Raw genomic sequence first — 23,406 nt, forward strand, 5'->3', positions numbered from 1 at the left:
TGTTCATGTAGTGAATTCCACTGTTAAATATCCTAATGCAGCGGTTTTCAGATTCAGCCTGAAAAACTACTTATGCCTGCCTCCCCTGCCCACCCCGAGGTTCTAGTTTATGTGGCGTGGGGTGCACTATGGGCTTGTGAATTTTTAAAAGCTCACCCAAGCGAGTCCAATGTACAGCCAAGTTTGACAGTCACTGTTCTTGGGACAAATCCTACTTGGACATGAATTTTTTCTTTTTTTTAAACTACATTTATGGTTTGGTTTGTGATTTTTTTTTTTTTTTTTTTAAGATTTTATTTTGGAGAGTGAGGGTGGGCGGGGGAGGGGCAGAGGGAGAGAATCTCTCTGCTGAGTGCGAGTGCAGAACCCGACATGGGGATCAATCCTGCGACCCTGAGATCACGACCTGAGCTGAAATCAAGAGTCGATGCTTAACCGACTCAGCCACCTAGGCACCCCTGATTTATTTTTTTTTTAAAGGATTTTTGCAGTCATGTTCATAAGAGATTAGCCTCTAATTTTTTATTCTGTACTTGAGTCAGTTTTGGTAATGTTTGTTTTTCTAGAAAATTGCCCTTGCCATTTTCAGATTTAGAAGTTATTTTCTGAAGGTGATATAGCCAGTAGGAGGCTGCCAGCCCAGTTCATTTTTGTTTGTTTTTACCCGTTTTTACGCAGGTGATCTGTGTCCATGATGTGTCATCCATCTACCGAGTCCCCTTGTTATTAGAGGAGCAGGGAGTCGTGGACTATTTTCTCCGGAGACTTGACCTTCCGATCGAGAGGCAGCCACGAAAAATGCTGATGAAGTGGAAAGAGATGGCAGACAGGTTTGCCTTGTGATAAGGAGCTGGAGTTCGGACCTTATTTCTCTTTTCTGGAGGGTCTCCGGGAATTTGCTTGTGCTGTCAGCTCCTGCTAGCAAAGGACTCAGTGGTAAGAGAGGCAGAGACAGGCTCTCAGCCCTCAGGTCGCTGTACCAGGGATGAGGAAGTCCTGGCAGAGCTGAGCTCAGATCACACACCTGTGGCCTTGAGTCCCCTCGACTAGGAAATCCGTGTGAATAGGTGTCCAGTGGCCGCAGGCGAGCTCTCGTATCTGAGGCCTGCCCCACTGGCTGACCGTGGCTGGCACGCCTGGGTCCCCTCCAGATAGCTGAGCCGGGTTTGGGAATGTGCCGCTCACCGCCCACCAGAAGAGGATGCGCAGGGGTGTCCAGTTTTGTGTTACTGCTGCTGCCAAAGCTCCTCGCTTTGAGAACCGTCCCCATTCCTCTGAGAGTTCAGTGATGCTCTGCATCGCTTCAGAGGTGTGGGCGCAGCCTCAGAGCGCGGGCTGCCCGCCACCATAGCTGGACGGGGCCGGGGCCGGGGCGCTCCTGCCTTGCTCTGTGATAGGCGTTTTCCTTTGGACATTCTCCCTTTCAGGCTTTGTGCATTTTCATGTATATCTATAGGCAGCCACAAAAATGGCACACGGCTCTGGGATCTTGTTTTCATACAATATTACAAACATTTTTGCTCTGTTATTAATTACACTTTCTGATGAAGATTTTTGGTGACTATAGACTATTGTGTTAATGTCCTAAGATTTATTTGACTATTCCCTTCATCACATTAACTCCTATGAATTGTCTGTTAATTTTTTTTGCTCTTTGGGGATTTTAATTTTTAAGAAAAACTTTGTGTGAGATTTGGAAGCTTTCTTCATGCTTCATGCTTCACGTTTCTTCATGCCCGGTTCTTAAATCCTACTTTCTTTACAAAGCCTGCCACGTGGATTTGAAAGTTGCTTCTTTTCTGTTCTGTATGTAGGACTCAGATTATACCTGTTCCCATTATATGCTTCCCAGAGATGTTTTTCTTCTTTTTGGAAAACAATTTTGATCTCGTGGTGGTCTATACATTGTATTCTAAATACTTTGGTGTTTCTTGGCCTTTGTTTGATAGATATGATCGCTTGCTGGAGACCTGCTCTATAGCCCTTGTGGGCAAATACACCAAGTTTTCAGACTCGTATGCCTCTGTCATTAAAGCTCTGGAACATTCTGCACTGGCCATCAACCACAAGTTAGAAATCAAGGTAAGGAGGGGCGGCACGCGTATAGCTGAGGCGTGGACAGGGAGGGTTTCTGGATTCTTCATAGATGCTATAGGCATATCTGCTTTATATTCTTGGAACTCAGCATTTCTTTTTAGGAATAGAAAGGATTCATGGTTGGCTTCCTGGCTTTGAGAGAGAATAGCAGGACATTTTCAGGAAACAGTGAAGGGGAGAGATGGTCAGGGTAGTAGTTGCAAAAGAGCGAATGGTTGAATCTGTGTATCAGGTGACCACGTAAAATTGCGCCAGGGGAACGGGGAGCCCTGGTGGACCAGAGGCACATTGCTGTTCCACTTACTGGGTCTGTGAAGTACAAGTGCTAATACCCACCTCCGAGAGCGGGGAGGTTTCTCTGAAACATGCGTCTGGTTGCCTGGCCGGTGCCTGGAACATGGCCGGCACCTGTGAGTAGTCCTGCTTGTGTTCTGCTCCGTGATGTGAGGGGCAGAAGCCGAGCTGACAGACCATCAGGGCTTGGCTCCTGCTTGTCTTCTTCAGGCGCTGGGGTCTTGAGGTTCAGGGCTCAGATTCTGGCTGGCCTCACCACTGGCGTTGGGGTTGGCCGCCTCCTCCTCCAGGTGTTTCTCAGCGTTGTAATTTAGTTTGCTTTGTACTGAGGAACAGGTTCCTGTAGAATGACCTACTGTATACGTTTTAAGAATTACGGGATCTTATTACGCTTCCCTGACTTACTTTTGCTCATTCTTTGGCTCATTCATCTGTCGTATGCACTTGGACATAGTTTGTGCATCTCATGGTAGATGGTGGGGGCCGAGAGGTGAATGAGTCCGTGAGGTCTCGAAGGTGTGAAGGGAGCACACAGGAAAGGGGGGGAACCTGTCTGGGTAGATGTGTGAGGAGGGCAGACGTCCTCCAAGAGGGACTCTGGGAGACTTTGGGAAGATAGAGGAGGCAGAAGGGAAGGGCATTCAGACAGAAGGTAGAGTGTATCCAAGGGCTTGGAGATGGGGAATAGTTGTTACTCAGTGGATGGAAAAGTGAACTGGGGGATGTCTGGAGACAGGTCTGTGAGGTCATGAACCCTGTTGCCTGGCCCACAGCTGGGTCTTCCCTGAGGTTCGGGGAGGTCATTGCAGGGTATTGGGCAGGAAGGAGTAAGAAAAAGATGAATGACGTAAGAAGGGGGCAGAAGGTCTGAGTGGACACTTCCATGAAAGCTGCACCTGATGTATGTGAAAAGGCAGTCAAGGGCAGTGCCTTCGGTTGTCAGGGAAATATATGCACATTAAATCACTGTGAGACACTGACACCCGCGGAGAGGAGCAGAGAGAGGCCGAGCGTGCTGGTGAGGACGGGGAGCTCCGTGCCTTGCTGATGGGCCGGTGAAATGGCAGGACCGCTGAGAACACAGCCTGGCGCTTTCCTACAAAGGGAAACGTGCGCTTACTCTGGGACCCAGCACTTCCAGTCCCTGATATCTACTCTGAAAACACATGTCCACAAAAAGTATTTTTTATACAAGAGGACTGTTATTTTCATAGCCGGAATCTGGAACCAATCCAAATGTCCAGCGTGAGTTGGTATGTACGTTGTGGTGTATTTCCACAGTGGGAAACAGCTCAGGGATAAAAAGGAATAAACTCGTGACACGCACAGCAACAGGGATGAATCCCAGAAACATACTGAGCCAAAAAAGACACAGCCCCCACAGACACAGAAGGCTGCGTGGTGTGTGTTTTTATTTTCTATTAAGTTCTAAAAGAAGCGTCTGTGGTGATAGAAAGCAGAGCCAGGGGTGTCTGGGGCAGGAGGCGGAGAGGAGGTTGTTTGCAGGGGGAGGGCAGAGGGAACTTTCTGGGGTGACAGTCATTTTCTTTATCTTTGATTGAGGTGGTCGTGACACCTTTGTGTGTATGTTTGACAAAATTCATCAGAGTGTACACTTAAAATGCTTGGATTTTATCGTCTGTAAGTTATACTTCAGTAAAGGTGGAAGATGGAAAGCAGTCTAGGTGGTGGGCTGGGGAAAAATGCATTCTGAACAGAGAGAACGCTTTATTTTATTTATTTATTTATTTATTTTTTTCACCTTTATTTTTCAAGATTTCATTTATTTATTTGTCAGCACGAGCACAAGCAGGGGGAGGGGCAGAAGGAGAGGGGGAAGCAGGCTCCCCGCTGAGCAGGGAGTCCGGATGCGGGGCTCGATCCCAGGACCCCGGGGTCACGACCTGAGCGGAAGGCAGATGCTTAACGACTGAACCCCCCAGGCGCCCCCAGAGAGAGCACTTTAGACTCACTCTAGCGGGCTGAGGGTAGAGCCAGTGGAGAGCCGGACTGGGGAGGCAAATGATTTTTGAAGGCAACATTTGTATTTTAAAATATAAGAAAGAATTTAAAGTTTATTTAAAAATTATTAAGTTTAAATATATGAAGATTGTAATTTTGAAACTTTATTTTTTATTTTTCTATTTTTCTAAAGATTTTATTCATTTGAGAGAGAGAGCACAAGCATGAGCATGGGGAGGAGGGGCAGAGGCAGAGGGAGAAGCAGGCTCCCCGCTGAGCTGGGAGCCCGATGCGGGGCTCGTTTCCCAGGACCCCGGGATCATGACCTGAGCTGAAGGCAGATGCTTAACTGGCTGAGCCACCCAGGCGCCCCTAAAACTTTATTTTAAAGTGAAGAGAGACAGGGCATTGACAGTATCATTTGGTAATTGGGAAAATGCAGCGCTGGAGTCATGGCCTGCTTCTTTTCTTCCCTGCCCAAATGATCCCCAGTACATAGATTCTACCGACTTGGAGCCGAGCATGTTGCAGGAGGAGCCCGTGCGCTATCACGAAGCCTGGCAGAAGCTCTGTAGTGCTCAGTGAGTAGTACACTCTGCCTTTGGTTTCCAGGGGTCTTGGGGTAGGGAGGGAGGGGCTTTAATGAGCAGAGCCCTGTGCTTTCATGTGCTAGTAGTAGGTAATCTGCTTTTTAAAGATCTTTTAATTTTTTTTTTTAAGATGTTATTCATTTATTTGACAGCGAGAGAGAGAACACAAGCAGGGGGAGTGCGAGAGGGAGAAGCAGGCTTCCCGTGTAGCAGGGAGCCCGATGTGGGGCTCGATCCCAGGACCCTGGGATCATGACCTGAGCTTCAGGCAGACGCCTAACGACTGAGCCACCCAGGCGCCCCTAAAGATCTTTTAATTATTGAAAAGGCTACAATCTGTGTGATTTTTTTTTTTTAAAGATTTTATTTATTTGAGAGCAAGTGGGAGAGTGAGAGAGAGAGAGAGCATGAGCAGGGGGGAGCAGCAGAGGGAGAGGGAGAAGCAAGCTCCCCACTGAGCAAGGAGCCCAGTGCAGGGCTCGATCCCAGCATCCTGCGATCATGACCTGAGCTAAAGGCAGACGCTTAACCAACTGAGCCACCCAGGTGCCCTACAAATCTGTATGATTTAAGCCTTACAAAAATACAGCTTATCAGTATAGTTGAATCTGAAGGAAACGTGTTCTGATTTTATGGACGTTTGCTGTCTTGTGTCTCCTGATGAGGCTTATTTAAAGATTTTCATCTGGAACATTTGATGAGGACCCATCAGCAGAGTCTCTTAGTTTGTTTTTGACAGCTGTTGTTTATACTAGTAAACAATCAGCAGGAAACTCTAGCTCTCTGGAACAATGGCATGTTCTAGAGCCCTACAACTATGACTGAGGCCCCTGCTTGGCAGACACTCTCAGTTGATAGGGAAAGTGCTCCCTTCCCACACAAGGGAGCGCTTTAAGCCAAGAAGTAAGCAGTTGCATATGTATTAACATATATTGACAATTATGAAAGAATCCATGTGTGCCATCTTTTTTTTAACTGGTAAGCACTTAGTGCACATTTTCTAAGCTCACAGTGTTTGCGTTCAGCTCACTGGCTGTCTCGAAATCACCTCATAACCCCGGTAGGAAAATGCACGGAGCAACTTTGTAGCACCGTTGTCTTGGGCATGTGGCTCCTTGGGCTGGTGGTAAGAGCCAATCGCCATGTGCTGTGCTCTCTTGTACAGCGGAGTGCTGGTTCCAGGGGGATTTGGTGTTCGGGGCACAGAAGGAAAAATCCAAGCCATCGCCTGGGCTCGGAAACAGAAGAAGCCTTTTTTGGGTAAGGAGTAGGAAAGATCAAGAAAAGGTGCCACACGGGAGCCTGTGAGTAAAACGGAGGTTACCGGAACCAAGCACGGATGCCGTCTTTCTAGATAGCAACTCAAGCAGAAGCCGTTTTGGTCCTGTTTGGGAGAAATTCAGACTCTCTTAGCGTGAAAAGTTTAAGGCTTGTACACCCATGTGTAGATGTGGAATTGGGGGAGGATGAAATAGCAATCAGGAAATCTTGTCCATTTGCGGGATCCAGCTGTTTGGCAGGACACGTGATGCTGAGTTTCACATCCTCACTTGGAATCAGGCAAAGTGATTTTGGATGCTTCCCGGTGCTGCAAAGTTTAGCAGTTTTCAACTTGATCAGTTGTAAATGGGAACTTAATGAGAGAGAATAGGAAAACTTGAATTGTTAAGTATGAATGGAATATTGTGTATTTCTAAAATTGAATAGCTTATAAAACCTGGGATCTTCACATGAGAAGTTTTTGAAAGCTTAGACCCAGTTTTTTTTTTAATAGAAAATTTTAAAAATTTTATTATGTTAATCACCATACATTACATCATTAGTTTTTGATGTAGTGTTCCATGATTCATTGTTTGCGTATAACACCCAGTGCTCCGTGCAGTACATGCCCTCCTTAATACTCATCACCAGGCTAACCCATCCCCCCACCCCCTCCCCTCGAGAACCCTCAGTTTGTTTCTCAGAGTCCATCGTCTCTCATGGTTTGTCTCCCCCTCCAATTTGCCCCCTTCATTTTTCCCTATCTACTGTCTTCTTCTTTTTTTTAACATATAATGTATTACTTGTTTCAGGGGTACAGGTCTGTGATTCATCAGTCTTATACAATTCACAGCGCTCACCATAGCACATACCCTCCCCAATGTCTATCACCCAGCCACCCCATCCTTCCCACCCCCCACCACCCCAGCAACCCTCAGTTTGTTTCCTGAGATTAAGAATTCCTCATATCAGTGAGGTCATATGATACATTAGACCTAGTTTTTGAAAGCTGATAACAGATAAAACACAGCAGGGGTGCTTGTGGGTAGCAGGAAAGTATGAGAGTTTGTGGTGGTCATTCTGTGAGCAAATGGTACGTGGAGTCCAGCGCAGGCTGGTGGGAAATGCAGGAGCTGCCTTTTCCATGGAGCTTCATTTGTGTTTTCTCTTCCGCCTGCAAGGTGTGTGCTTAGGGATGCAGTTGGCGGTGGTTGAATTTTCAAGAAATGTGCTGGGATGGCAGGGTAAGTGTTCATTAAAAACCTTGTTAAATCCTTGCTGAAGTGTTCCCTGGAGGGCATGAAGCCTGGCGCCCACTGGGTGACTGGGGGCCCTGGAGAAGGCCAGGCCTGGCTTCACGGTACCTTGTGGGGTACAGTAGAGGGGAAGTGCCGTGTGTACGGAGGGAAAGTTCCACTCCTCCGTGTAGACCGCAGGAAGGAGGGGTCACAGCCGAGCAGGCAGCCTGGCTCTTTGCCCCTGCATTTCCAGCTCCGGAGCTGCCCGCCTGCCCATCAACGTAGCCACCATCCCTGAGCTGGCTGAGCGAGGAGACTCTGGCCTGCGTGAGGCTGTGCAGTTATGAACTTGGGCCCCGGAGCTGGTCAGACCTGGGCTCAACTTCTGACTCTCCCTTATTGGGGGTGGTTTTAGATAAGTTACTTAGCCTTTCTGGGCTTCTGTGTCTTCTTTAAAATGGGGTGATAGTGGTACCTGCTTCTCATGGTTGTAAGAAGTGAATGAAATAATGCATGTAAATAGTCCCAGCACGGTGCCTGGCAAGTAGGAAATTCTCTGTGCCTCGCTAACTGTCCAGGCCACCCGAAAACTCTGTGGCTTCCATCAACGTTTTAACATGTCTCAGAGTGCCGTGGGGTGAGTGGACTTGGCTGGCTGGTTTTCTGCTCCCTGTGGTGCATCTGATCATCCTGCTGTGCATTCAGCTCTGCTCAGCAGGGACCTTGAGATGGTTCTCTCCATGGAGCAAGGCTCATCCTGCACTCATTCAGCCGAGACATCTCACAGCGAGGCGACCTACTGGCTTCCAAAATGACAGGCCCGGTGTGCAGGCACTTAGCAAGCTTGCTCATGTCCCAAGGCCCAGCGCAGCTGGTGGGAGAGGGGACCACACAGTGCGACTGCGGGGGCAAGGCTCATTGGGACCACCGATGGAAGAGCCCACACAGCCCCTCTCGTCTCTGTAGCCCAGCTGACAAACACGAGGATTTCAGAAAGACCTTAGAAGTTGTAAGATAAAGAAACCAAGCATCCTGAGGAATGTGAAAGCAGTCTGGCTCCACGAGGGACGAGTGGCTCTCCCGCGGCCAGCTTACTGTTAGGGTTGGGCTCCTCGTAGATGTTTCTGAGAGGCCGCCTCCCACTCACCCCGAGGGCATGGTGGCCATTCTCCAGGCTGCATGCCCTTTAGTTCTGGCTCCTGAGCCCCTGGCAGGTGCTGTCCTAGCTGCCCGCCGCCCTAGAGCTGGCCCTCTGGGCACCCTGGACCCTCTCCCAGCTACAACCCGTTGCCCACTCGGGTCCCCAGGTGGTTGGGGGACCTGGTGACGAACTTACCTTCAGCTGGGACCTGGGCCTCGTAAGGCCCAGGAGGGAAGGATACCGGGCCTGTCACACACAGGGAGCCAGGCTGTACCAGGGACTGCATTCTTTTCCTTTTAGTTTTTAGTGGTTTTGCTTATGGCTAGACCATAAATTCAGTAAGGGACAGGAAGGAAGATCAGTGAATTCCTGATTGAGCTGCTGCGCGAGGCAGTTGGGCAGGGCGACACGGAAGATGCCAAGGAGGAGAGAAATGTGTTGTCCATCCTGGAGAGAGACACTCTGAGACAAGCAGGGGGGAACTGAGACAACAGCGTACGAACTGTCATAAGGAGGCAGTATTTAAATAAAGATGATGAGGTTGTGCCACTGGTTTCAATTTCCCCATTTTGTGCGGCTTGTCTTCCAGAGAGCTCACAGATGGAAAACATTCACCCGTGTGTGTGCATTGAGTACTTCGTATCTTAAGGTTACCCCTGGTTTTTGTTGGAATCACTGAACGGTCACTTTGAATTGGGGAGGGAAGTTGTAGTTTAGAGCTTAGGAATGATGCTCGAAAATAATCACTGTTGTTTGTAACTATTTTCATAACATAAGTACTTCGATTTTTCAGATGCCAATTCTACAGAGTTTGACCCTAAGACCAATCATCCTGTGGTGAGTCCAGTGTTTGAACCTCATGAGGACTTAGAAAGGGCACGGAGGGGGCATTCATGAGAGCGCTCAGCGCTCAGACACAGGAAGGAGACCACTGGGTCCGTCCATGGAACCCTCAGACCAGATGGGAAGAACTTTTATTTTTCATAGTGTAATTTCTCACTTCTCTTCCCAGTTTGCAACAGAAAATGTTTAAGACAGGTATCACCCCAGCCAACCAGGGTGGTTCCTGGTTAGCATAATTCTCCATCCCTGCTCCCCCTGATCCCCAGGAGTGCATAACGCTGCTGGCAGGAAACACGTGGGCCCCTACTGTGCGCCAGGCGCTGTCCTCACCACTTTACAGGTCCTCGTTCATTTCGTCCCTGACAACCTGGGGAGACGGGCATGTTATTCAAGACCCGTGGAACATGGTTGTTGAACGAACACGTTTAATGGTGACTAAAGCTTGTGGAGGCCTGCATCCCTCATGTGATGTCTCCTGTCAGAGGAATGTGGCTCCTGGGGAGGGACAGCGCCTTTATTCATCTTCAGATCTCCCACCCGGGGGTGACAGGTCTGTTCTTGATACCAAAGATGCTGTGATAAACGAGGTGGACAAAGCTCTTGATCTCAGGGCATTTAAACAGCATCAGTATATGCTTGTTGACTTGAAACTGAACTCTGCTCAGACGAAGAGCTCAGAAGAGCGAAGGGTTTGAAGGGTGCAGCCTCACGGTGGTGGGAAGGTAGGGCCCAGAGATGGTCCTCGAGGCCAGGAGGTGCTCAGAGGAGCCTGGGACTGAGCTGTGTGCTGGGCTGTCGTGGCTCGGGGGCCTCAGACTCTGTGCTGCCCACACGTTCACCGAGCTCTGGCCGAGACACGGCTGAGAAGCGTCCCTTTCCTCTGAGCAACTCATCAGTCCAGTGGAGGAGACATGTGTTATAACCTATCCAGTCTCGCATCTGTGCTGCTGGGTTAAGTCTCCAGAACGTGCTGAGGCCCAACAGCCCTCATGATCCAAAGCGCTGGGGGCAGGAATGGCCAAGGGTGGGGGCAGCTCAGGACGACAGGCTGAAGGCTTAAGTCCCTACCCAACACAGGTTATAAACGATGAGAGGAAGGCCTTTCCCCAGCGGCGAGCGTCTCCTCTGAGCAAGGGCTGGGGGATTAGAGCTGCTCACAGGCCCTTGTCACTCAGCGCAGGCAGTCTGTCTCCTAACAGAAGCAGAGTGTGGTAGTGCTTATTTGTTTTTTGAACACCTCCAGGTCATAGACATGCCAGAACACAATCCTGGGCAGATGGGCGGAACCATGAGGCTGGGCAAGAGGAGAACCCTGTTCCAGACCAAGAACTCGGTCATGAGTAAGAGCTGCCTGCCCCCTGCGCCCCCCCCCCCCCCCCCGCCTCCACCTCCGCCTCCTGCAGGTCCGAGACACACGTCTTGGGCTGCTGCTGGGGCTCTGAAGAGCCAGGCTGGCTTTTTTGGTTTTGCTCTTGCTTTTGAGTTTTTTTCCCCTTCCTACTCATGTCCTTTTAGGATGCGCTGTAATAGCCGAAGAAGCAGTGTGGCTCTTAGCCCACGGGCAGTGCGCTCAGGGGCCTGGGGGTCTCGGGTGCGGGCGGCTCCCGGGAAGGAGGCAGTGAGGTGCAGTCCCCCGCACTCTGTCCTTCCCCTAGGCTGTTCGGGGGAACTGAATTAAACTGCCAGTGGTGGCAGTTGCTGTCCCCAGAAAGGCAGTTTTGTGCGGGCCAACCTAAATCGTTTTTATTCTAAAAGTAATAGGTGCTAAAGATTAAGGGAAAATCAGGGGAAGAAAATATTTGACAATGACTGCAGTCGGTCTCTTCTCGCTCACTAGGAAAATTCTGTCTTTATATTAGCAGGGGCCCCTTGTGTCTGTCATCGTTTGAGTCAGTTGAGTAGGCAACCGTGCAGTGCTCCCAGCTCTGTGCTCTGTGGACTTGGGGACCGCCCTGGCAGCCCCTGAGTGCAGCGCTGGTGCCACGACGCTCTGGGGACCGTGACTTACCCACACAGCTCCCCCCGTGGGCCACCTCCGCAGCTCTGGAAGTGTCTTTCTAGGTTCAGCTGTTCGATGCATCCTGGTGTGTTTTCCAGGGCAGTTCCCAGCGGAAAGTGCTTTGAATCGCAGTAATGATGCGCTTGCGGGGGGGGGGGGCGGCGGCGGTGTGGAAACGTTTGTTTCTGTGACAGTTTTTTCCTGACGTGGTCAGAAGAGTCAGAGCCTGAGGACGAGTCTACACTGCACTGCTGCGGGCAGGTGGCCCTAGTTGGCAGGAGAGCCCAGAGCTGGCCTTCAGAGGCCCGGCCGCGTCAGCACGGGAAAGTACACTGGAAGCAGGATATGGTCGAGTAGATTCTTCCGTGAATCAGAATTCTTTGCATCAGCCTGCTTTCTTTTGCCAGGGAAACTCTACGGAGATCCAGATTACCTGGAAGAGAGGCACCGCCACAGATTTGAGGTGAGGAGTTGAGCTTAGTGACCTTTCAGCTTTTCTCCTGGCGACTCTGGAAACGCAGCAAGCTGAGAGGTCAGCCAACTTAACTCTTTGTGTGCCTGCAGGTGAATCCAGTCCTGAAGAAGTGTCTGGAAGAGCAGGGCCTGAAGTTCGTCGGCCAGGACGTTGGGGGAGAGAGGATGGAGATCGTGGAGCTGGAGGGTGAGTGTGGGGTGGCCATCTTAGCAGGCCTGGGCGCTGGGGCCTGGGAGCGCTGACCTGACGGCCAGAGGAGGCAGCCCCGCGCTTGCTGGGGGTGCTCTTGGGGAACAGGCGCCCGGGGCCCCGGGGAGCCCATCCTCCCGTGGGCAGCACTGTGCTTCTGGCCTTGGTTCTCATTCTCCAGAATGAGAGCTTGCCCTTGGTCCTTGAACCCTGCTTCTGATGTGAGGAAGCCGGGGAGTAGGGCCAGCCGGGCGGGGACCCGGGAGAGGAGGGCCCCGTCAGCCAACAGGGCGACAGCGTGGGGGCGAGGGTGTCTGCTGCCCCCAGCTTTGCGGCTGCTTTTACCTGCATTGCCATTAAGACGCTATTTTTAGATAATTTTAGGGTCTGTAGAAACGTGAAACATCTGACAGGGTTTGCTTATCTTCCGTGTTTTATGCACGTGACAAAAGTGCTGCTTTTGCATTTGTTTCAGATCATCCCTTCTTCGTTGGGGTTCAGTACCACCCGGAGTTCCTGTCCCGGCCCATCAAGCCTTCGCCTCCGTACTTTGGCCTCCTGCTGGCCTCCGTGGGGAGGCTCCCGCATTACCTTCAGAAAGGCTGCAGGCTCTCGCCCAGGTGCGGTCACTCTTCTCTAGTTACAGCGGCTCATCACAGCGGGCGTGCTCTCCTCCCCGGGGCCCCTCGGGCTGCCTGGGTGCCACCTGGACCTTCCCCTGTGCGGGGTCCGGGCCGTCAGTACAGCACCCGGCCTCCGGGCTCGCGTGTGGCGGTGGGGCTCCGGGGTCTGTGGGGCGCTGGCTTTCACGGGCTGGCGGCCACAGCCCCGGTGGATCCCTGCCTCGCCGCTACCTTCCTTCAGAACCAGTTCCTCACTCTGAGCTGGGGGTTGGAGTTCCAGGAGTGAAGTATAAACCGAATGTATATCTTTTCTAACTAGAAGAAGAAAATCCCTCTACAGCTCTGTGCTTAATACGTAAAGCAGGATAGCGTCTCTCTGATTCCTGCTGTGTGCGGACAAGGGTCCTGTGGTGACGGCTAGGAACACGAGAGGAAAGTGGGTCTGTGGTGGGAGACGATGAATAAACCATCCGAATTCCACAGGGACACCTACAGTGACAGGAGTGGAAGCAGCTCCCCGGACTCTGAAATCACCGAATTGAAGTTCCCATCAATAAATCATGACTGATGGTAACGTAAGTGGCGTTTCTCAGCTCTAGTATCTTTGTTTGGTGGTTATGCTAGACTTGGAAGCTGTCGTGAAAGTCTGATGTTGAGAATTTTATCTGCCAGAGTAAGGTCGGTGTGGGTATCAGGTGGGCGAGGCCCCCCTGAGTTACAGTGTCGGTACCCCCTGGGCCTCGGGGCTTCAGTGCAGGGCGGAGGGGACACCAGCCACTGGGCGGTTGTCCTGTCGCTGATTGCGACATTCAGGTGCGAGTCTGACCAAACCTGGGGGAACTGGGCTCTCAGACCCTGTTATCTCATGTAGCCATAAACTTGGGAGAATCTTGAAGGAGGTGACTGGTGTGACAAAATGGTCATGTTTGCAGAAACTCAGGCTTTCGTCAGGAAGTGCTTTAAAATTGACACAACGTACAACACTTACGTTGATTGCTGCTTATTCTGGAAATCCTTTAAAATCGGAACAATTATCGGGCAGACTTGGAACGTCGGTCTTTATTTACAGTGACAGGGTTTGTATGTTCCTGATGTGAGGTGGCTGTGAGCACTGCCATAAATGACATTCAGTATTACTGTGATAACCGAGTGAACTATGTTCAGCTCCTGCTGGTGGGAGTACCAGCAGGGGGCTGGGGGGGGGCGGTCAGGAGTCTGTGGGGTGTGGAAGGAGAACCAGGGATGTGGTGTGGTCCCATAGGTGGGGGCCCCAGCCCAGCCGGCGAGAGCTCCCAGCATGTGGCACAGGCAGGTGACCTCCTGAGCCCTGCACACCTTGAGCTCACCAGTGGCCTCTGGGCTGCGCGACTGTGCCCTCCGGCCCTGGATGCTGAGCTGCCTGGCCTGTGGCAGTCCCTGCTGGGCGGGCGGGAGACGTGGGTTCACGCCCGGCGTGGGCAGTGGTTGTGTCCTGGCACAGGTGCACTCCTCCGTCTCCGATCTGCTGCGGGCTGCCTGCTAGTCCGAGAAACTGCCCGGAAGAGGAGCCTGTGTTCCCAGTCAGGGGCCGGGTAGTCGGTTAAGTCCTGACTCTCCCTGCTGGCAGCCCTGTGGGGAGGCTGGGTGCACTGACAAGAACGCCAGCATTGGGGTGGAGGAAGAAGCCTCGTACGATCTGGAAAGCGTGGGATTGTGCAGGTTTTCCAGAGTTAGCTTCTAACGATCCATATTAGGCTCCTGTTACTGGTCTTCACTGGGAAGCGGACATGGTTTGCTATAGCAGCCGACTCTGAACTCTTAACTTTCCTACGTGCGTATACATCATATAATAGCTCTTTTTGTTTTTAAACAGGGGTGATTCTTCAAGAGAGCCTTTGGACTTTGAGAGTTTACAGCTTTGATTTTACACTCAACTTTTGACACTTCCTTTAAATTATGTTTTTATTAAGATTATTTTATTATGGGGGAAAGGTATTTGGAAGACTTTGTGACTCGCATGTCCCATCCTGTGTGCCGGCCCCTCCCCGGTGCCGCCCTGTGTCGACACCCCACATGGTCCCCACGGCGCTCCGCCGAGGAGGGCGGCCTCTGGGCGGGGCTGGATGACGCACGCGCCAGGGGAGGGCCCAGCAGTCACCTCGTTTCTCCAACTACCTCCTGTCATCGTGGATTCAAGCGTGCGGCGCGTTGCTTCCCCTGCAACGCCTAGATCACAAGACGTGTGCCCCGTGGACCGAGGAGGGATCACGGTAGCGAGTGCTGACGACACTTGGTGCTGGTGAGCCGAGGGCATTGCTTGGCACCAGGAGCGGTGAAACCAGAAACAGCCCTGGCACTGCTCTGCTCTGTGGGGCCTCTCGCTGCCCGCGGTGGCGGGGACACGGTGGCCGAAGGGAATGGGTGGTTTGGTGTCACATGGAATGGCGAGGAGTCTTTCTCTCTGAAGTGTGGTTTCAGGATCCCTGTCCTCTGGCCGCGAGTCCCTCCCTGGGGCTGGAAAATACTCCTTGCATCAAGGGGTTGCTTAAAAAAAAGAAAGAATCTTTTGGGGAAACTGCCTCTCAAAGCCTCTCCTATATAGACAGCTTTGTTCGAGGGGAGTTTGTCCTTCCAGAATGGTGTTACTGCCGTTGAAATGCAATCTGAAAAGCTATTTTCTTAACGTGGTGCAACCGTAGGCACTGCCGCGTGCCCGCTGTCCTCCGCTAAGACCCCGTGTATACTCTAACTTAAGAAATAAATGACGCAGAACGAGACACGCCTTTGTGTGTCGGGCTCTTTATGTCGCGGCTGGGCGGGAAATGTCTCAGTGCGGTCCTGGACATGCCCGTGTCACCTCAACGGTCAGCACCTGGCTGTCCTCAGTGGGGGCGGCCCTAAGCAGATGAGCTGATCGTCTGCTTAAAAACTGAGAGGAGCCTTTCTTTTTCGTGGGAAACCAGAATTTCCCCCAAAGGCTTCAAATTTGGGTTCCCAGCATATAGAGATGCAAAGAAGCGTGGGTGCTGCTTGGTCGTGGGAAAGAGGGGAGGGCCGTGTTACTCATGGGGGTCTCTCCCTCTGCCGGGCGTGGATGGGGCCCCTCGCGCGTGTGACCCGGGAGCGGCGGACCGATGGCTGTCAGCCAGCAGGACCGTTTTATCCGCCGCTGGTCCTCCTGTCCCCCAGGCTTCTGTGTCCAGGGCAGTGTTCTGAGTGGTTTCTCCCCAGAGTGAAATCAGCACCACCGACCCTGCGCTCCTTGGGGCCTGTTGCTGCCATTGGTGCCACCCGCCCTCTGGCCACTGAGCCCTCTGAGCCCGCCTCCTCGTGAGCTGGCTCCTCCGAACAGTCTGAGGCGGAGGCTCAGGCTGGGTTTCCTGTCTGTGGCCAACCGCCTTTCCTCACTGACATTCGAGAAACCGGGTTGGGGAGAAAAACGTTTCTCAGCGTTTAGCGCAGCTCCTCCGTCAGGGAGATCGGGAGAAGCAGCGGGTTTCCCTGTGTGCCTCCGCTCACCGGCTCCAGGCCACCATCCCCGCTGGGGCCCAGAAGCGGGGGTGCCTGGCCTGACCAAGAGCAACCGCGCCACCTCTGTCTCCCGACTTCTCGCGGACCGAAGTCAAGTGTGTCACTCACGGAGGTCTTCACGCCTGGCTTGGCGCTTTGGACGCGGCTGATGGGGTGGATTCTGACCCCTGTTCGCGCCTGGTGGGCTCAGTCTGAATCCTTTCTGACGTGCCCGGCGGTGGCAGCAGCACTCCCTACAACACTGAGGGCTCGCTTGGGCTTGGGACGGTTTGCAGATGTTCCCGGGGCCTCAGCTGACCCGTTGTTAAGTGCTGGCCGTTCGGGTAACCCATGTGGAGAAGGGACTCCCTGGCTGGCTGTCTGGGGCTGGCGGAGCCTGAGCAGCCCTGTGTGCCCTGCCCCGCCGGCTGAGGCAGCGGGCACCATGGCACTTCCACCCAGCCGGGCCGGGGCTTAGCAGCCTGGAGCAGCTCAGCGACACAGCTGCGCCTTGTCTTTGTCGCCACGGGCTGTGTCCCAGGAAGGGCACTTCTGAGGGTCGTGCTGCCTGGACCAGCCTCTAGCCTGTGCCTGGCACGTGGATGGGGCTCACAAATGGCTCCCCTCTGACTTCCTCAGCAGCACATCCTCTGTGCGGTTCTCAGGGAGCCTCTGAAAACTTGGTTCAGGCCCTGCGTTTGGGTGTCCGAGGAGCCCAGTGGATGAGCAGCAGGAGTTGGGTAGTAACGTGCCACGAGACCGGCCTCCCTTACTAGCGCGGTTGGTAAGTGGGAAGAGCAAGTCTCCGAGCAGCCGAGACTGGCGCAGGAGGGGTCTCCTGGCCGACGACCCAGGGGCTGTGGTGCCAGAGCTGCTCTTTCTACTCTGGTTGAGGCCAAGGACCTCTAGACCAATGACGGAGAGCAGGGCAGCACGAGTGTGTTCTGTGGCCCTCCTGTGAAATGCCCTGTTTGACCAGGTGCCACGCTTTTCTGGTGGCTCGGACCCTAAGCTGGGTATTGCTTGTTTCCCCAGCAGGTTGCAATTTGGTATCTATGACCTGCCAGCCGTGTTTTAGGTTCTGAACGTTAGCAATGAACAAAACAGACCCAAATCCCTGTCCCCGGGAGCGTGTATTCTACCGTGGCGCAGGGAACAGCAAGGAAAGCTACAGAGTGTAACTGACGTGTGCGCGGAGGAAGGAGGCCGGAAGCAGGCAAGGGAGAGGGAGGTGTCATCTGCCGTTGGGTGGATAGGGAATTGGCTTTCCCCTCCACTTGAAGGTGGAGCCCAGAGGAAACAGCAGCCCTGCAGCTTGGGGGAGCAGCCTTCTAGGCGGGGAAGCACCCAGTGCAAAGGCCCTGCGGCAGGTGTGTTCGGGAGACAATGGGTCTCTGTAGTGGGAACACCCGAGCAAGGGGCAGAGGGTCTGGGGACAGAGGGTCTGAGGTCAGATGGGCCAGGTTGGGCAGAATTGGGTAGCCCGCTGTTCGGACTTCGCCGCTGATGAAATGGGGAGCTCCTGCAGGGCTTTGGGTGCTAGCATGGCATGATCAGATGTTGGCTCGGGAGTGTCGGGCTCTGCCGGTGGAGATGGGGGAATCCTCACTAGTGGCTGGAGGGTGCTTGGCCTGGAGGTCCCACCCTGTGCAGGTGCCGGTGGGTGCTGGCGAGACACAGGACGTCGGTCTGATGATGACCAGGTGCCCCCGCTCCCTGTCCATTTCACTGTCTTACAGATGAAGAAGCTGAACAAAGAGGTAGCAGTTTGTCCCTCCCTCCAGGGGACCTAGTCTGTAAGGTCGAGCTGGAATGGATTGCAACTGTTGGGGCCCCCCAGCTCTGGGTGGGAGGAGCCCCCGGGCTGGCTCAGCCTCCTGGACAGAGGTGGGCTGGCCATGGGACTCGGGACTCGGCTGCGTCCAGCGGACTGATCGCGCGGCCGAGAAAGAACATCCTCGCCCCAGGTGCATGTAATTTATTCAAGAGCTGGGACAATCACAAGTTCCAGCAAGCCCAGGGTTGGGTGCCCGGTGACCGAGTGTGCCTCGCCATCGGCAGAAGGGCTTTCCCAAGAGGACACGTTCCTTTCTGGCCCGTCTCGCCGCTGGGGTCAGAGACCCCGGCCCGGGCAAAATGAGCGTCTGAGGGAGTAGGGCAGTCCCTCATAGCTCAGCCCTGGGATGGCTCTGGCCGAGTTTTTAGCAGTTATTTCTGGAAGTAAGGTTCCAGGGGGATCAAGCTGAGAGCAGTTCCTCAGCTCCGTAGCCCGGGGTCTGCTCAGGATTGAAGCCTGCCCTCGGGCTGTTGTTGAAGGAGCATGGACGGACGCGCTCCCGCGCTCCCATCCTCCTCCGAGCAGCCCAGAGGGCTTTCAGGGTGAGGATTTGGGCGCACATGGGCAGTCCCGCATCTGCCAGTGGAGCTGACCTTCCCCGCGCCGCTCTGTCGCCCACCCGTGCGCCGGGGCCCTCACAGGATGCAGCAGGTGCAGGAGACGGGCGCAGGCTGCTGCAGCTGCTGCCTGAGCTGCTCCTTCTCTGCCGTCAGCACCTTCAGCCTCTGCTCCAGCTTGCTCAGCTCGGCCGCCCACTTCTGCGGGCGCCACAGAGGTAGAGGTCCACGCTGGGGCTGCCGGGGGCCGCGCCCGCCCCCCCCCGCCCACCTGGGGTTGAGCCGATGGAGGAGGGCCCCGGGGGGCCTACTCGAGGCCACCGGGAGGCACGTGGGCCCGGCGAGGTGCGAGCCAGGTCCCTGGCGGGGCCACCACCCCTGACAAGTCAGCCCTGGGTCTTGAGGGAAGCCGCCTGCCTGGAGGCCTGCTGGCATCCCAGACCCTGGGCTGACCCACCCTCTGGAGCCTTCTCGGGTCCCAGGGGCAGACCCGGGTGGGCCGCCGCCCCGCAATGTCCTTCCCTCTCTCGCCGGCAGCCCCTTGCCCTCCTCTGCTTCTCTGCCACCTGATGTGGCCCTCTTGAAAAGGCTTTTTCTTGGGACTGTGTCCAGCACTAACTGCCTCCTCATCGTAAGGGCCTTCCCCCAAATGCACTACAGTCTTTGGGGTGGTCTTCAGCCCTCTCCATATGCCACTCCCCCGGCTCGGCCAGCCACACGACGCCCCGGAGTGTGTGGGCTACTTTCAGTGCAGCCCTCCCGTGTTCTGGCGGGTGATGGGGCACCGGGGGAAGCTGATGGCGTGGCCCGGACTGCGCGGTGAGGGGCCCCCAGCCGGCGGCTCACCTGCCTGCACCACTCCTGGATGGCGTGGCCGGACAGCGGGCCCTGGATGCTCCCATCCCGCCGAAGGAACACCTCCCCCTGGTCGGTCTCGTAGAGCTGCGGCTCGGCCTGGGCCCTGGGGGCGTGCACGCTCAGGCGGATCACCTTGGTAAGGGCGACAGCGGCTCTGGCAGGCACTGCGGCCCCCCCACATCCCGGGGGGCTCCCGGAGCAGCCTGGGGGCGGGGCTTCCAGCCTCTCCTCCCATCACTCTCTCCGGTCCCCTTGGCCCCCGTCCCTACCCAGCCCTGCTCGGCAGAGTGGAGGGCCCTCCCTCGTTGCGGGGGGCCGGGGGGGACGACAAGACAGACTCCGAGACCTTCCTGGCGGCGGCTCACCTTGAGCGGCGTGCTGGAGGCGGAGGTGCTGACCACCGGGATGAAGGAGAGTGTGTAGGCGTCGGGGAAGACCTGGGGCTGGAAGCCCTGCAGGATGGAGTCCACCAGCAGGCGCACGCGGTCCTCGTCGTGGTGGCTGCAGCGCACGCCCTGCACCAGGCCGCTGTCCTCGACGCCCACGAACAGGCTGCCGCCCTCGCTGTTCAGGAAGGCGCACACGTAGCGCCGCAGGTGGTGCTTGAAGGCCAGGCTCAGGTACTCGCCACCGCCGCGCTTGAACTCCACGCTGCGCGTCTCGTTGCCCAGGAAGGCGCCCTGGAAGAGGCGCTCCTGGCCCACGATCTCCTGGTGCACGATGGCGCTGTCGGAGCGTGTGCCACCCGGCTGGCTCCGGGACCTCTGCAGGGCCCGCCCTGGGGTGCCGTGGGTGGGTCTGGGGTTGGGGCGGGGGCTCGGGCCGCTGTCCTTCTCCTGCTGGGGCGAGGCCTGAGAGTCAGGAGCCCCGAGCCTGGCAGCGAGAGGGACGGGACACCCCCTTCTGCCCCGGGGGGGCCCAGCCGCTCGGGCATCCCGATGCCCCCTCCCAGTGGAGGGGCCTAATTCTGCCCACCGTCCTGTAGCCAGGGCAGGGAAACCCGCTGAGGCAAGGGTTTGAACCGCCACTGCTCCTTCCTGCGGGGCTAGGGGATGCGTGGTGGGTATGATGAGCTCTCCTTCCTGGGGCTGGGAGCTGGAACTGCTGTGGCCAATGTCTTCCCACTTAGTTACAGACGGGCCTCTGAGGCCCAGGGCCAGATCACTCCAGGAGATACCTCAGCAGCCTGAGGTCCCCTGTGACAGGTCTCTGAATTGTGAGGGGGGGACCCCAGAAACCCACCCCCTTCCTGGTCTCCCTGAAACGTCTGTCACTTTCTGGACCACTGACCAGTCCTCCTGAATCTCAGTCCTCCTCCAGCCCTCCTGAGACCCCTTCCATGGTTTCTGCTCTGTTCCAGGGCTCTGCGCATGAGCAGGCTCATGGCCACTGGCCGACCCTGGGCCTCACGCAGCCTCCCTACCTCCAGACTCCTCCCATCCCATCCACCCTCCTCGCTGACCCTGGCTCCTTGCTGCCTCCCGGTCTCCAGCAGTGGCTTCCGGGGCCGGCAGCACAGTGGGGGCTGGGGCATGGTGGTGAGGGGCACCTCCCTACCAGCCCCGCAGCTCCCAGACAAGACAGTTTATCAGAAACATGAGGAAACTGTCACACAAACATGAAGTCAGGCTCACAAAGCTGTTCAGTTCCGCAACAATCGAAACACCACAGGGTTCTCATCCCAAAAGAAAAGGAAAACCAAGACCATCTGTCTCACGGAGTGTCCTACCTTAGCCACAGTGAGTTGATGCTCCCTCCCATCCCCCATAAAGGCCGCCCCCCGCCCCGACAGCCTCCCTGCTCTGCTTTCGTCTTGCAGCCCTTGGGGGCCCGGATCCTGCCCTCTGGCCCAGCTTGCTTCCTTAGCTCCTCAGCCTTCAGCTGGAGCTCCAGGAGCACCAAATGGCTTGCTCTTCTGCAAATGGAACATTGCCCCTCACCTTGCCCCGCTGCCTAGAACGTCTTTCCACCCCCCAACTCCCAGCTGGGATTTCCGGTCTGTGAAATTGCCCCCACAGCCCTCAGCTCGGCGACTGGCTGTGTCTGGCCCTGCTGGGCGGTATGAGGGCTCCTGGAGGGCAGGGCCCAGCCCTTGCTGCTTTACGGCCTGGCCTGGAGTGGGCCCCGCTGGCGGTCAGCTGCAGGCAGGAGGTGGGCCGAGGAGAAAACACGCGTCCCCTCAGGCCCGGGCTGGCCCAGACCCAGAGGATGGAATGCGGAAGGACCCCGGGGCGGCGGGTGGGGAGGCCCCACACTGTGGCCTCTCTTCACAGGCTTCCAGGCTGGAGGCAAACTGTAAGTGCCGCTCCTCCTCCTGGGAGTCCGCCAGTCTGCAGAGCTGTTCCCGGCTCCTCGAAGACACACCGCCAGCCCCCGCCCTGCGCCCCAGCACAGCCCGGCTGCGCCCAGGCTTCTCCCGCCCCGCGAGGCTCCGGGCAAGCCTCACTTACTGCCCGGCGGCTCCAGGGCCCCGGGCCCTCAGCCAGCACCAGCTCCTTGCCACGGGCCGCCAGCTCCTCGGGGATCTGGTGCTCCTCCAGGGCTGTCTGCAGGCGCCAGGGGAGGGAGGCCAGTGTGGCCTCGTGGGCGGCCACCTGCACCAGTGCACAGGCCTTCCGTGGGCGCCTCACCACCTCGATGTGCTCGCGTGCCACCGGCAGCTCCAGCCGCTCCAGGGCGTCCCGTAGCAGGCACGTGAGCACAGGCACTGAGAACTGGGGGTTCAGGTGGCCCACATAGAGAATGTGCGTGCTGGGTGCTGTCTGGAGGCCCGAGTCCTCAGGCGGGGACTCTTCCCCGGGGGGCTCCTGCGGGGGCTGCTTGCCTGGGGGCTCCATGAGGGGCTCCTGCACCTGGGTTTGCCGTGATCTCTTCCTGGGGAAGGGGGGCGGTCTCTGGAGAGGTCTCCCTCAGAAGGGCTTCTGGGATGTTCCTCCCAGGGCCTCCCAGGGTCTCAGGGGCTGCCGAGGCAGGGGCTGGGCAGGGCCAGAGAGAGGGAGGGACGGTAGAGGGCCAGCCGAGAGGGGCCTGCCACCCACCCAAGGCCTAGGACAGGAAAGAGGGGAGTCAGTCAGCGCTGAGGCAGACAACAGGGCGTGTGGGCCTGCCCCTCCATTCCACAGAAGGGAAGACCGAGGGGGTGTGCCTCAAGAAGGGCAGAGGGGCCCCTCAGACTCCGCTCTGAGGGCCCCGCCGCCTCCCGTCCTCCCCCCACCAGGCTACAGGCGGGAGGAAAAGCTGCAGATTTCCTGCCCATCAGAGATGGCTGCTGCCTCCCGGCCCCAGGGGAACCTTTTCAAGGGGCCTTTGGAGAGGAAGCCATCACCCAAGGCTCCTCCCCGGCTGCTCCGAAGCTGGGGTGAGCCCCGCCGAGGCTGTGGCCCAGTCAGGGCTGCGCCTGAGGGTTTTAGGGCAGAGGCTCCCTGACTAAGTCTCAGCCCTTCCCCACAAATGGCCTCCGAACACGCACAGCTAATTTGAGGGGGCTCGTGGCCTGGTCTAGACGAAGTCGAGAGAGAAGAGAGGAGGGGCAGAGCCGGCGTTCCTAAGAACGCCCCCTCCCGCCAGGCCGGGGGCCTCACGCCTGAGCTGGGCACCTTTGGTACCCGGCGGCCCCTCCACTCACCCCCGCACACCCGGCCTCCGCTCTGTGGGGCGGCTGCCACCGGCCTGCATCTTTTCAGATTGGCTCCTTGAGACAGTCAGGGCCTGGGGACCAGCACTGCCGGGGTGGGGGCATTCGGGACAATCAGGAACAGGGGACAGAGGGAGGCCTATGACCCTCATGTCCTGATGGTTCCCGGGGGGAGCGTGGGAGGTGCCAGCCCTCAGCTCCCACAGACCCCTGACCCCTGGCCAGCAGCTCCCCGGGGGCACTTGGGGGCCTGGCGAGGGGCAGCCAGAACCAGAGCTGCGGGGGAGGCGGGCGGGGCCTGAGCAGCCCCCTCTGTGATC

The 23,406-nt window shown here is 56.1% G+C and overlaps 2 protein-coding genes across 6 annotated transcripts in view; one reads left to right on the top strand and one right to left on the bottom strand.

Annotated features, from left to right (window-relative positions):
- The window catches only part of CTPS1 (CTP synthase 1), a 30,689-nt gene extending 15,739 nt beyond the window's left edge, over nt 1-14,950 (top strand). Inside the window, exons 7-18 of one of the 2 annotated variants that reach the window (XM_027567759.2) lie at nt 679-830; nt 1,950-2,082; nt 4,846-4,934; nt 6,109-6,203; nt 7,385-7,447; nt 9,376-9,419; nt 10,669-10,765; nt 11,832-11,887; nt 11,989-12,085; nt 12,564-12,708; nt 13,195-13,286; nt 14,564-14,950. In XM_027567759.2, the coding sequence (XP_027423560.1) occupies nt 679-830; nt 1,950-2,082; nt 4,846-4,934; nt 6,109-6,203; nt 7,385-7,447; nt 9,376-9,419; nt 10,669-10,765; nt 11,832-11,887; nt 11,989-12,085; nt 12,564-12,708; nt 13,195-13,279 (1,056 nt within the window). In that variant the 3' untranslated portion in view covers nt 13,280-13,286; nt 14,564-14,950. Of the gene's footprint in view, nt 1-678; nt 831-1,949; nt 2,083-4,845; nt 4,935-6,108; nt 6,204-7,384; nt 7,448-9,375; nt 9,420-10,668; nt 10,766-11,831; nt 11,888-11,988; nt 12,086-12,563; nt 12,709-13,194; nt 13,287-14,563 lie in introns of those variants that run through there. The other variant, XM_027567769.1, reaches the window with a different exon arrangement.
- Nucleotides 14,918-23,336, bottom strand: SLFNL1 (schlafen like 1). Of its 4 annotated transcripts, none has more exons than XM_027567791.2 (5): nt 23,078-23,336; nt 21,903-22,326; nt 19,818-20,288; nt 19,441-19,584; nt 14,918-15,234 (listed from the first exon to the last, which is right to left on the bottom strand). In XM_027567791.2, the coding sequence occupies exons 1-5, from the start codon at nt 23,236-23,238 to the stop codon at nt 14,956-14,958; spliced, it is 1,479 nt and encodes a 492-aa protein (XP_027423592.1). In that variant the 5' UTR covers nt 23,239-23,336; the 3' UTR covers nt 14,918-14,955. The 4 variants fall into 4 exon arrangements, with proteins under 4 accessions (XP_027423592.1, XP_027423584.1, XP_027423607.1 ...); XM_027567783.2 differs by having other exon boundaries at nt 19,818-20,291; XM_027567806.2 differs by having other exon boundaries at nt 19,818-20,291; nt 21,903-22,427.
- Nucleotides 23,337-23,406: the final 70 nt, after the last annotated feature.

Source organism: Zalophus californianus, chromosome 4 (assembly GCF_009762305.2).
Source record: "Zalophus californianus isolate mZalCal1 chromosome 4, mZalCal1.pri.v2, whole genome shotgun sequence".
Taxonomy (NCBI): Eukaryota; Metazoa; Chordata; class Mammalia; order Carnivora; family Otariidae; genus Zalophus; species Zalophus californianus.

Bases quoted from the DNA above. Each gene is read 5' to 3' on its own strand.
- SLFNL1 (XM_027567783.2), bottom strand. From the start codon at position 23,238: ATGAGGGTCATAGGCCTCCCTCTGTCCCCTGTTCCTGATTGTCCCGAA. The intron at 20,292-21,902 runs GTAAGTGAGGCT...GCCTCGCCCCAG, and splicing joins GGCCCTGGAGCCGCCGGGCA to CAGGAGAAGGACAGCGGCCC. The intron at 19,585-19,817 runs GTGAGCCGCCGC...GCCCTTACCAAG, and splicing joins CCTCCAGCACGCCGCTCAAG to GTGATCCGCCTGAGCGTGCA.